The 13,836-nt window shown below is 38.5% G+C and overlaps 1 protein-coding gene across 7 annotated transcripts in view; it reads left to right on the forward strand.

Annotated features, from left to right (window-relative positions):
* Positions 1 to 13,836, forward strand: part of PARD3B (par-3 family cell polarity regulator beta) — a 1,152,086-nt gene that overhangs the window by 667,322 nt on the left and 470,928 nt on the right. For 6 of the 7 annotated variants that reach the window (XM_025261969.3, XM_044924800.2, XM_044924808.2 and 3 more), the window contains one exon: positions 1,594 to 1,779. The exons of the other annotated variant lie outside the window; for it this stretch is intronic. In XM_025261969.3, coding sequence (XP_025117754.1) covers positions 1,594 to 1,779 — 186 coding nt within the window. The remainder of the gene's footprint in view (positions 1 to 1,593; positions 1,780 to 13,836) is intronic. 7 annotated transcript variants of the gene reach the window in all.

Raw genomic sequence — 13,836 nt, forward strand, 5'->3', positions numbered from 1 at the left:
TTGAAAATGTTATGGATTCTAAACACTACGTTTTGGGAGGCACAGATAAAGGCTAATAGTTTACATTTAGTATTTAACTCTGGCATTCCAATGTAAAAAAAGACAGCTACTTGGTATTGAATGATGGGATTTGTTGGGGTTTTTTTTTTAAGATAATAATATAGTGAGTTAGTTAAAAGAGCTAACTTGTAATAGGTTTATTAAATTAAACAATAAAGTTCATTTCTTGGAAACTACCCATTGTCAAAATCTTTATAGTTAACTTCATTTACAATGAAATTAAATGAACAAACTATTTCTCTAAAGCTAGACATGGGATTTCTCTTCATTGGGAGGAGTTAGAGATGTCATGTCAGTAGATCTGGCTATGATCAGACCTCTTAATCCTGTTTTAATTGTGGGTTCTTTGCTACTTCTGATTTTATAGTTGTTATTTTGTGACTGACATTCAGACATTCATGGTAATTTTTAAAATATATAATTCTACATAAGCATCCCTCAAAGTGACCTTAAGATGAGAGTCTCTAAACATAATTATAGAGAGGAAGGAACTACCGACCTAGAATGAGTTGATGGTTTCCAGGGCTATCTCATTTTCAAATTTTTCATTTAAACGCTGGGGCAGAGTTTCACATTTCTGCAAGCTTGGGAGGAATGCAGAAGGGGGCCCTATACGCTTTGTCATGTGGACAGCACTTTTCTGTCCCTACTCTTGTATATTTGAAAACACTATGGACCAAGTATAATAAAGTGTGTGTTTTCCTCTGGAGACCTGACCCCTGATTATGCCTTTTGCCACCATACTATGTGTGTGTGTGTATATATATATATATATTTTTTTTTTTTTTAGAATGGCTAGACTTGTGGCTGGGTGTCATTTGTCAAAGAGAACATGAATATTTCTGTGCATTATCATTTTTGTTTAGGTTCCAAAACCAGATGCCAACAAGTTATTTTATCTAAAGAAGCAAGCTTAAGGCATGAGTTTTGACAAAGTGAAATTCAATTCAGTGATATGTATTAAGAATCACATCTTTAACTTTAAAATTAACATTTTTTTCAGTGCTCTGTGTCCTATTGACAATCTTTATCAATAGGATTGCTTCCATGGTAAATGATAAGTTTTAAATTATACAAGCCAAATATTCCCCCAAATTGTAACACGTTTCTACACTAAGCTCTTGTTTCTTCATCTGTAAAATGAAGGTATTGAGATTACATTATCTCTAATGTCTATTCTAATACTTAAGATTCCCTAGTTAATATCCAATCTCTTTAATTATTGAGGATATTCCACTGAATTTCCAAATACTCTTGGAATGTTTCAAATTGCCTTGACCAAAGATCCTGTCTGTTGACCCTCACCAAATAATTATTCCCAAGAATTTTCTCCTCCACTCCATGCATGTGATGGAGGCTCCTGCAGAGAGAGAAGACTGCCCTTTGTCCACTGGGAGCAGGATTACAGCTGTTAAGCAGGGATCCAGTCATCTTGTCTCACCAGTTGCATCTGTGTTTGACCATCTGAGAATGTGAATATTGATATTCAGCTGCTGTCTCCTCCTTCCTTCTTTTCGTGTACTCTTCCAACAGAAAGGAGAACCTGACTGTTGTGCATTCTCCCTGGAAACAACTGAGCAACTTACCTTTGAGATCCCGTTGAATGATTCTGGTTCTGCTGGTCTTGGGGTGAGCTTGAAAGGGAACAAATCTCGAGAAACTGGAACAGACTTGGGGATTTTTATCAAGTCCATCATCCACGGAGGTGCTGCTTTTAAGGTAGGTAGGAATGCTGTTTCCCCATCAGTGTAAAGATACTTAGAAACGTTAACTGTTCTGCTTGGGGACTGGATAAAGAAAATTTCTGAAGACTTGAGACCACTGAGGCTTTCTTGCCAGATTCAGGAAATGTATATGTGAACAGATCTGGGTAACAGTTTGTTTTCATACTTTATATTATTTTTATTACTGTTAGGATTCTTATGAATTTATAACCTAACAAAGTTGAACCTAACAATACACAATTAGAAAAGCAAAACTGAAAGCTAGTCAATATCAAAGTAACAAATAAGAAACTCTACTCCTTGTGCTTGCAAGAATGAAAGCTCAGTGGAGTCTGAGAGAAAGTAGCATAAATTAAAGGTCATTTATCACATTTTATACACTAGAAGATCCATGTTGCTGGGAATGCATAGTTGCTTTGAACTTAGAGAAGCTTATAAATTTCCAGATAAAAAGAGAAGAATATGATTCTGCCCTTTCATACTGGGGTGGGCAACATGAACATAGCTGTTACCATAATTTAATGGTTAACTAGATTTGCCTGAGTTCAAATGCAACCCTACCACCATATGCTCCAACTAGCGCACCATTAATAATAATACCTAGCATATAGGGTTCTAAGGATTGAATAAAGTAATATACACAATGTGATCAATGCAGTTAAGTGATTACAGAGAGAGGGAAAACAAGTGTGTGTTTATTGTCAGCAATCCTGACCATCATCTTTATCATCTCATGCCAGCCGTGAGACTTCCTGAGCTTAAGTCCTGCCTTCATTGCTCTCACCCTCAGTGAATGCAGGCAAATCAATTGCCTTTAGGGTGCCTCAGTTTCCTCATGTATAAAATGAATAAATTAGTAGTGCCTGCCCCCGGGGCTCTTGAGAGTACAAAAAGAGACAATGGGTATAAAAAGCCTAGAACCATGCCTATGATAAACGTTGAATAAATGTTAGCCATTTTAAAATCATCTTGAGGAGGGAGGAGGGTTCAGGATGGGGAACACATGTATACCTGTGGCGGATTCATTTTGATATTTGGCAAAACTAATACAGTTATGTAAAGTTTAAAAATAAAATAAAATTAAAAAAAAAAAATCATCTTGATATTACTCACATGTGCCCTCTCCCACTCAAAAGCCAGGAAGGCATAATTAGAGTTTATAGATCCTAGGATCCTGGCTTTATTAAAGCATTTGTCTCCTCAAACTTATCATTTCACTTTTGCGTCAGACCTAGACACTGAGCTAGAGTCTTTTTCTTTGGAGAAGAAGAAATGCACTGGGGATAGACAACTTTTAATGCACTCCTGGATCAGTTAGCTTCTGTTGCATAATAAGTAATGACAACATTTCAATAACATACCACTATAAGCCTTTATTTCCCCAATGGCTCTGTACAGTAACTAAAAGGGCTCTGATTGAGGCTGACCTGTCTCTATCACACAACAGATCTACAGATCTGCGTGTACTCCACACATAACTACACCCTGGGCTCCCAGGCTAGCTGATGTCCAAGACCATGAAACGTCCTTACGTCTGGTTTCCAAGCTGGCCTACCGTCACTTCTCACACATACTGGTGGCTAAAACAAGTCATATGACTGAATCCATGGTCAATCCAAGGCGTAGAAAAATACAGTCCACCCACAGTGAGCCTATGACAAAGGTGTGGGTCTAGAGAAGTCGGTGAGGAATTGGGGCCATTCATCCAGTCTATGACTCTCTCCGTCAAGCTCAGAAATGCAGAACTTGGAGCAGAAGGGTAGTTGTTGTTCAGTCACTCAGTCGTGTCCAACTTTTTGAGACCACATGGTCTGTAGCACACCAGGCTTCCCTGTCCTTCACCATCTCCCAGAGTTTGCTCAAACTCATGTCCATTGAGTTGGAGATGCCATCCAACAATCTCATTCTCTGTCACCCCCTTCTCCTTCTGCCCTCAATCTTTCCCAACATCAGGGTCTTTCCCAATGAGTCAACTCCTCACATCAGGTGGCTAAAGTATTGCAGCTTCAACTTCAGCATCAGTCCTTCCAGTGAATATTCAGGGTAGATTTCCTTTTGGATTGACTGATTTGGTCTCCTTGCTGTCCAAGGGAATCTTTAAGGATTCTTGTCCACCACCACAGTTAGAAAGCATCACTTTTTCAGCCATCGGCCTTCTTTATGGAGCAGAAGGAAAATGATAATAGTAATTACAGTAACATTATCAACTAACATTCATTCTGTTTTATGCTTAATATCTGTTGGACCATATAATAAGTATTTTAGGTGGATTCTCTAAATTTATTCTTCACATCCATACTGCATTATTATTGTACCATCTTGTCGAGGAGAAATTACAGTTTTCAGTGGTCAGTGCCTCTCCTTTGTTCACAAGGCCAGAAATCACTTAAACCAACGTGTGAACCTGGGCAGTCCGACTTCAGAGTCAGTGCTTTGCTATCCTGTGATGAAGGCTCTTTGATCTCATCTATTCATATTTCCAGAGATCAGGGGCTGTTGTCCTGGAGTTGTCTTATATCACGTGTATCATACTTAGCCAGGGCATCTAAACATGTGCTGTATTTGAGAATCAGTCTTGGTCATGTTTGTGGATACCAGCTCGGCATTATTCTCATTCCTCATGACAGCTCTATTTACAGAATTTATTCCAAGTAAAATTGAAACTGAAATGAATTTTTGGAAATTAAAAGCAAACATCTTAGCTTTTTTATGGGCAATAACTTCAGCTCAAGCAGATATTGGAGAGCAGGTTTAATATGTATATCCATGTTTGCGTAAGTGAGCATCTCCTTACCTAAGCAATTTCTAACAGGCCTGTTTCTTGCAGGAAGATTTCACTTTCCATTTATGTAAATTTCTTTCCTGACACTGGTCTGCTGAGTCAGACAATCACACCATTAAAAACTACTGGACAGCATATTTATAGCTGATCTTAAATAGTAAGAGGCATCCATCATGAATTTAGCCTTATTGTGAATGTTTAGTATCCATTTGTCTTGTTTACTTTCTGCAATGCAGAGGGTGGAGGCCTAAAGCTTTGCTCACAAGAAATCTGATTAACCAGGAAAGAGGAAAGTATATTTCAGTTCTCCTTCTGCTGTTCCAATAATCCACTGTTGCTCCTCAGAAAATTGCCACCTGTTCTGTGATTCAGGATTAGGTCTTAGAAAAATTGTTTGGAGACTTTGTTCCCATCTCTGTTCAAAAGATACACATGTATCAGACCGCTCTGTCCCTGGGGCAGAGAGGAGATAAGCATGGGGAACATCCCCTTTAGCATCTGGCCCAAAGTTTTTTAGGTGAAATCAACAAAATAATCTTTCTGCCAGAGCACTCTCTTTTTCTCCTGGCCCTTCCTACCGGCGAATTGGTTCTCAAGGTGTTTTCCCCTTTAGGGAAAGTGGAAACAAAACTACTTTGAAAAGTATGACCAAATTCTTCCTGTGGCTTCTCTATGCTGGATTCTCCTGGGGATTTCCCTTGGTGTAAACAAAGATAGGCTATTTCTAACCAGATGTAAAACCCCTGGATAACTGTGACTATAATTAAGAGCCTTCTTTTTTTCCCTTAAGTTTTTATTTTGTTTTATCCTAGATGGCGCTAGTTGTAAAGAACCCACCTGCTAATGCAAGAGCATAAGAGACGTGGGTTCAATCCCTGGTCGGGGAAGAACCCTTGGAGAAGGGCATGGCAACCCACTCCAGTATTCTTGCCTAGAGAATCCCATGGACAGAGGAGCATGGTGGGCTACAGTCCATAGGGGGTCACAGAGTCAAACACGACTGAAATGACTTAGTACGTAGCACAATAGCTGGTTAACAATGTTGTGACAGTTTCAGGTGACCTGCAAAGGGGCTCAGCCATACATATAACAAGAGCCTCTTTCTTTTTACCCTCTTACCTCTCTGGCTGTTGCTTTCTATCATTCCATCTCTCATTTGTGTCATTTCTAAGAGATGTAGTCTGTGGAGTCACTTGTAGGCCCCTCGGAAGCATCCTTTTGAGCTATACTTTTCAATGTATAGCCAAAGTGACCACTGACCATAACAGCCAAACATAGCTTAGAGTGTTGCTACTGCACTGCTTAAACAGTGAAAGTGTGAAAGTGAAAATGGTAGGCGCTCAGTCGTGTCTGACTCTTTTGTGACCCCATGGACTATAGCCCACCAAGTTCCTCTATCCATGGAATTCTCAAGGCAAGAATACTGAAGTGGGTAGCCATTCCCTTCTCTAAGGGATCTTCCCGACCCAGGGATCAAAGCCAGGGCACCTGCATTGCAGGCAGATTTTTTACCATCTGAGCCACCAGTAACATGCCTTAAATGTTTGAAATTCAATTTTAGTTTCTGTCATTCTTCCTGGGCATTTGCCCCTGAAGTGTAGTATAATTGCTTCCAGAGCCAAATATATACTAGATACAACTTTGCATGTTGTATGTTTTATATAAACATACATTTATACATACATACATATATAGTGTACATACATCTCATGAACTGAGAACTATGAGTGGAATGTAATTAAGATTTCATGAAGATGCTTTTCTAAAATTTCATTCTTGTGACTGGAATTTGAATATGGTGTTGTTATTACTGGTAAATTAAACAAAATATTATCTTTGTACAGTTAGAAAAATTAATAACTTAAGAAAAAGACTCTCCCAAAATCTACATAAAAATTAGCTTTTCCTTTTTCCAGAGAAGCACATATAAAGTCTGGATAATCAGTTTGAAGACCTCACATACATTCACCCTCATTTGCTAAACATTATGAATTCAGAGATGAGTTTTCTTTTCCTTTGCTTTTGATATACTCTGTTCACTGAATTTTTTTAGGGAAAATGCATTTTTAAGTCTATTCAGTTCAGTTCAGTTCAGTTCAGTTGCTCAGTCATGTCTGACTCTTTGCAACCCCAGGAATCGCAGCACGCCAGGCCTCCCTGTCCATCACCAACTCCCGGAGTTCCCTCAGACTCACGTCCATTGAGTCAGTGATGCCATCCAGCCATCTCATCCTCTGTCGTCCCCTTTTCCTCCTGCCCCTAATCCCTCCCAGCATCAGAGTCTTTTCCAATGAGTCAACTCTTCTCATGAGGTGGCCAAAGTACTGGAGTTTCAGCTTTAGCATCATTCCTTCCAAAGAACACCCAGGGCTGATCTCGTTTAGAATGGACTGGTTGAATCTCCTTGCAGTCCAAGGGACTCTCAAGAGTAGACTATACTAAATCTGATTAGTTTTCTTCTATCATAAAAATTAATTACTTTTAGAAAATATATAACTAAAATGGTGATATTTTTAAAAAATTCATGTAAAATATTAAAATCCTTTATTAGAAAGGATAAAAATTCCATACAGTCTGTTCTATCAATACTAATTATGAAAGATTTCTTTTTATTTGAATATTTAATGTGTTCTATTGAAATTTTGAAACAATAATGCAAAAATTAAAATGTAAAGGAAGCTTTTGCTAAGGGAAAAATGTCATATATCAGGTAGATTATTTAAGGGCTCTTAAAGAGAACGAATTTAAGAATACCTGTTATTCTCTAGAAAATTAATTAGCCAGGTTTGTGCTTAATAAATACTACTTGATGATGATGAAATTAAATGAAAGAAAAATGCCTGACATAGCTAATTGCAAATGCATGCACTCAGAATATGAAATAGACATAATTTAAGTAATTTGATTCTTGTGTGGTTAGGAAATCTGGAATACAACCTCTGCAGAGGTTGCCTGATGCAGAATTGCAAGATCTATACCATTTCATAATAGGTTAAAAAATTTAACTAATACAAGCAATCCCTCTATTTTAAAATGACCTAATTATGAATTTTTGGAGATAATATGCACAGTTCTAGAATTTATGGGAATACAATGTTTGATCCTGAATATCCATGTCTCTTTGTTATGGGGAATGTTGGTTGAATAGCATCTAACCTACTTAAAAGGAGTCCAGTAGGAGTTCCTAGCAGAAGTAATTTCCACCTCCAATTTCTGCTTGTATCTATAAATCATGTAGTGGATCTATAATTAATGAATTCAAAGGAAGATAAAAAGGACAGCATTTTAAGGAACACGAATGTTAAATGATTTCTTCAGCTATCCATTTTTCTTAAAATTGATATTGTTTTTTACTGGAAGAGAACTGTTAAGATCATTACCTATAGTCATGTCTTCCAGGTTTCTACCTCTTACCAAAAACATACAATCTGGGTATAAACAGCTTCATTGCAAATCCTCAACTGTTAGAAGCCAAACTCTAATATTTAATACTCACCACAAAAATGTGATATTCTATAAACAACTAAAAGCAGGAATTCTGCCTGGAAAAATTCACCATCACTATAAGAACTCTGCTTTAAAAAATAAAACAAGTAATTTAAACAACAAAAAAAAAGAATTATCAACTATGTTATGCCATATATTTTAAATACATTTCCTTTTTTAGGAAAAAAACGCCCAAAATGTTAATATGTGTTAATTAATACACTCAAGCTTATCATTTATGGGTTTTCTGCAATAGTAACTATTTTATAGAGATATAACATTACTTTAAAATTTTCATAATACCAGTATCAATCATTGTTTTTCTTGCTAAGTTTTATCATTTTCAGATATTTATTTTATTTATGGAAATGCAAATACATTTGTATCATGCTGGATAAACTTTTAGAACTCTAGGCCTTTTTGATGTGTACTTTGAATTCTATTATTGTCTTCAGAGGCTTAAAAATATATGTTTTTAGACCTAATCAAAAATGAAATTATTATCTACAAAAGTTGATATAACATGATCATGTTACTTTGACTCTGAAAATAGTATCTTTTACCTGAAAACCTATATTCACCTATATTGTGGGTATTTATAAGGGATACTAAGTTCATAATGTGGTCAGAGTTTTGGTCTAAGCATTCTGCTCTGGGTCCATTTTTTAAGAAACCAGATTTTTAGCAATCTTAGCACAAGCAAGAACAGAGCTTTCTTCTTCTTCTTCAAGTGAATAAATAAGATCCTTTCGTTAAGTTGAAAAGGCTTCTGAGATTCTAATCTAGTTAGGCATTCATGCAGAATCTTCTTGATGCATACAACCCATTCACCTTAATAAGCTTCTATTATCCAATTTTCTAGGCCAAACTAAACTGAAAACAGAAAATCAGGAAGGAGATGGGAAGGGATAGAGAAGAAGCTGAAAGGACAAGACAGAAGAAATGTAAAACAAGCACTGCTGCTGCTGCTGCTAAGTCGCTTGCGTCGTGTCCGACTCTGTGCGACCCCAGAGATGGCAGCCCACCAGGCTTCCCCGTCCCTGGGATTCTCCAGGCAAGAACACTGGAGTGGGTTGCCATTTCCTTCTCCAATGCATGAAAGTGAAAAGTGAAAGTGAACTCACTCATTCAGTCGTGTCCAACTCTGTGCGACCCCATAGACAGCAGCCCACCAGGCCTCCGTCCATGGGATTTTCCAGGCAAGAGTACTGGAGTGGGTTGCCATTGCCTTCTCCAAAACAAGCACAGATTGCTGCAAAGTAAACGAAGGAATACTAGTGAGGACTCTTCAGTCAGTGCTTCTGAAACTTCTTACTAAGGAAACTGTAAAATTCACTCATGACTACAGTGAAAGCTGTAAATTGCAATATGTTTATTTATATCCCATATGTTTCCAGTAGGTCTTTAAAAGAAAAGAATTATAATACATTATATCAAAATGGTTTAGATTATATATATTCTGAGGCTCTAAAAATACTCTTCAGTTATCTTTAATTAAAAAAGAAGTCTCACATGCCACAGATGCTGAATAAATGGTACATTGCTGGAACTTCACTCATTTGTTACATAAAATGGAGTAAGGCTCTTAAGATAATAACTGAATTAGATAAACTTAAAATTTTGCAATAGCTAAATAAGAGGATACTGAGCCAGTACACCAGAGAAGGCAATGGCACCCCACTCCAGTACTCTTGCCTGGAAAGTCCATGGCTGGAGGAGCCTGGTGGGCTGCCGTCTATGGGGTCACACAGAGTTGGACACGACTGAAGTGACTTAGCAACAGCAGCAGCAGCAGCCCAGAGGCAGTACACAGACGGTAATCAAGCTTCACTTTTAGAATATGACGTTTCTCTGAGCATGTACCGGTATATCCAAGCCAGCCTGGGCTCAGGAATTGCTCATAATTACAGTTTGTATATTATTGAATTTGTCCATTGGAGATGAAACTTACACCAGGTCAAAGCACCTGATGAAAGATGTTTCTAGTGATTCCATTTAGCAAGGATTTCTACAACATCTACAGCTACCATAAGTTATTCAATATGTAATAGAATGGATACAGGAAACGAAAAGACTCATTCCATAGTACAGGAAGCTGGTAGCATAATAAACACATAAAAACTGTGTCTAGATTAGTCCAATGAAAGAGCCTTGCAAGCCACATTAGAACATCTGCCTTACTGGTTTCCCCAGGGAAGGAAAAAAAATAATCTTCTGCCCTTGTTTTTAAGTATTCATCTTTAGTTTTGGAAAAATGTTAAGTGTTTATTTTGAGGTCAAAATAAAAACTAATTTCATACTATTAAAAAAAAAAACTCAATTACGGTAAGGACTATGGTAGACCTTCTGTCAAAGAATGTTCAAACTACTGTACAATTACACTCATTTCACATGCTAGCAAGGTAATGCTCAAAATCTTCCAAGGCAGGCTTCAATAGTTCTTGAACAAAGAACTTCCAGATGCACAAGCTGGATTTAGCAAAGGCAGAAAAGCCAGAGATCAAATTGCCAGTATCCATTAGATCACAGAAAAAGCAAGAGAATTTCAGAACAACATCTACTTCTGCTTCATTGACTACAGCAAAGCTTTTGACTGTGTGAATTACCACAAACTGTGTAAAATGCTTCAAGAGATGGGAATACCAGACCACCTTACCTGCCTCCTGAGAAACCTGTATGCAGGTCAAGAAGCAACAGTTAGAACTGGACATGGAACAATGGACTGGTTCAAAATCAGGAAAGAAGTAGTTCATGGCTGTATATTGTCACCCTGCTTATTTAACTTATATGTTAAATAAGTACATCATGAGAAATGCTGGGCTGGATGAATCACAAGCTGGAATCAAGATTGCTGGGAGAAATATCAATAACCTCAGATATACAGATGATTCCACCCTATGGCAGAAAGCTTAAAGGAACTGAAGAGCCTCTTGATGAAGGTGAAAGAGGAGAGTGAAAAAGATGGCTTAAAACTCAACATTCAAAATACGAAGATCATGGCATCTGGTCCCATTATTTCATGGCAAATAGATGGGGGAACAATGGAAACAGTGACGGACTTTATTTACTTGGGCTCCAAAATCACTGCAGATGGTGACTGCAGCCATGAAATTAAAATACACTGGCTCCTTGCAAGAAAAGCTATGACAAACCTAGACAGCGTACTAAAAAGCAGAGACATTACTTTACAGACAAAGGTCCATATAGTCAAAACTATGGTTTGTCCTGTAGACATGTATGGATGTGAGAGTTGGACCAAAAAGAAGGCTGAGCACTGAAGAATTGATTCATTCGAACTTGGAGAAGACTCTTAGGAGTCCCTTGGACTGCTAGCAGATCAAACCAGTCAGTCCTAAAGGAAATCAACCCTGAATATTCATTGGAAGGACTGATGCTGAAGCTGAGGCTCCAATACACTTTGGCTACCTGAATCAAAGAGCCAACTTATTGGAAAAGACCCTGACTCTGGGAAAGATTGAAGTCAGGAGGAAAAGGGGGTGACAGAGGATGAGATGGTTTGATGGTATCACCAACTCAATGGACATGAATTTGAGCAACTTTGGGAAATGGTGAAGGACAGGGAAAACTGGCATGCTGCAGTCCATGGAATCACAAAGAGCTGGACACAATTGAGGAACTGAACAACAACAACAAATGGTAGACAAAAATAAAAGTAATCATAGGTGTTGAGATGGAACAATTCTGCCTGAGGGGAAGAAAGTGGAAGGCAGTTGCTGAGCCTTATTTTGAAGGATTGATATAGAACCAGTGAGCAGGAATGCAAAGGGCATTTTGGAGCAAAGGAAAAGTTTGGACCACATCACCATAGTGTGTACACCAGAGTGCAATGTATTGCGTCTGGAAAATAGAGCTCTTATTTTTGAAGAATGGTGCCATTTGTATTGGTTGAAATTGTGTTAGGACAGGTGAAGTAAAACATTGACTAATGTACATAGGTGCCCTTCAAGACAAGAATTCACATGCTTCTGGTCTTACCAACTTTATTCCTTTTCTTTACTTTAAAAACAATACTTTAAAATCTTGATTTATTCTTTTCCTTTCATTGTTATTGTTTGCAAATGAAATTAAATTATTTCAGTCTGGAATACAAGGCTCTTTTTAGGTTGGATTTTTTTCCCAAAAAATACACTAAGCAGATGTTATCATGGAGTGAGATCTTGGGAAATATTTGTTCAGGACAGTCCTTTTCCTCAGTCAGGTGCCATCTTGCCTGGAGTCCCACTCTATTCCAAGGAAATGCTGCTGTGTAGCCTGAAGTCAGGGTTTGAGATTTGGGCCCTGAGTGTTAATGTCCCTGAAGGCTTCAACAAGGACCCTATTAGAATCAGGCACAGGAAGGAGTCAACATCCGGTCATGATTAATCCTCTGAAAACCCTGGCCTAATGATGTAGACTGGCCTTGGGCCCCAGCCAGCTGCCCCTGGATTAGCCAGCCTACTCCTTCATGCTTGACTCATGTTTTTCAGAGGCTCATTCTATGCCATGGCTTTCTTTTCTTCCCTCTGCGTTCATTAGAACTTTAGAGGTAAAGGGACCTACAAAAAATTGGCCCCAAGAGGTGGATTAAGGCTTGCACTGTCACTGCTAATCATAGCAGAGGCACAGCAGGGACTAAACTACAAGGCCACTGGACCACCAGAAATCATGGATATGCTTCAGAGGGCACATGCAACATCGTAAAACGTACATGAGTGCTCTCTATTACAAAGAATTGTCTGGTCCAAATGTACAGCTGTGGAGGAACCATCATGGAAATATTTATTTTTAAGAGCTGACAATCCTTTGCTTTTATGAGATTCTCAAAGGAGTCTAAGAAGAGCCCATAAAGGTCAAGAATCACTTGCAAAGTGGTTGAAAATATGGACTTCAGAGTAACCCAGACCTAGTTCAAATTTGCTTTTGGTCATGTGACTTGTAACAATGCACTTAACTCTCCTGATCCTTGGTTTCTTCTTTTCTAAAAGGGGACCTGTAGTCTCCAGTGTAAAAGATAGTTATAATTATTAAATTGTCTAGTGCATATAGACAAAGGGTTTAGCAAAAGAACTGCACAAAGGAGGAACTCATTAAATAATTATATTCATTAATCACTGTAGTGAAAGAAAGTGAAAGTGAAGTCGCTCAGTGGTATCCGACTGTTTGCAACCCATGGACTGTAGCCTGCACCAGGCTTCTCCGTCCATGGGATTCTCCAGGCAAGAGTACTGGAGTGGGTTGCCATTTCCTCCTCCAGGGGATCTTCCTGACCCAGGGATCAAACCTGGGTCTCCCGCATTGCAGGCAGACGCTTTACCCTCTGAGCCACCAGGGAAGCTATCGGGCTTTCCCAATAACTGTAGCACCTTTAATCATCTCTAGAAGCAACATAGCACAATGGAAATGTATCTGACTCAGACAGGTGGACCTGGCAGTGACAGTATTCTTTAACAGTCACTTCATTTCCCTGAGCCTCCATTATTATATCTCTAAGTGGAGTGTGGTGCTTGTATCACAGGTTTGTTTTGAGAAATGAGAACATATGCAAGATATTTGCACAAGGACTGCCCTGTATTAGGTGTTCAATAAAAAGAGATATGGACTTCCTAGGTGGCACTAGTGGTAAAGACCCTGTGTGCTAATACAGGAGACCTAAGAGGCACAGGTTCAAAACTGTGTCAGGAAGATCCCCTGGAGTAGGAAATGGCAATCCACTCCAGTACTCTTGCCTGGAGAATCCCTTGAACAGAGGAGCCTGGTAGGCTACAATTGATAGGGTCGTTATGA

Source organism: Bubalus bubalis, chromosome 2 (genome assembly GCF_019923935.1).
Source record: "Bubalus bubalis isolate 160015118507 breed Murrah chromosome 2, NDDB_SH_1, whole genome shotgun sequence".
Taxonomy (NCBI): Eukaryota; Metazoa; Chordata; class Mammalia; order Artiodactyla; family Bovidae; genus Bubalus; species Bubalus bubalis.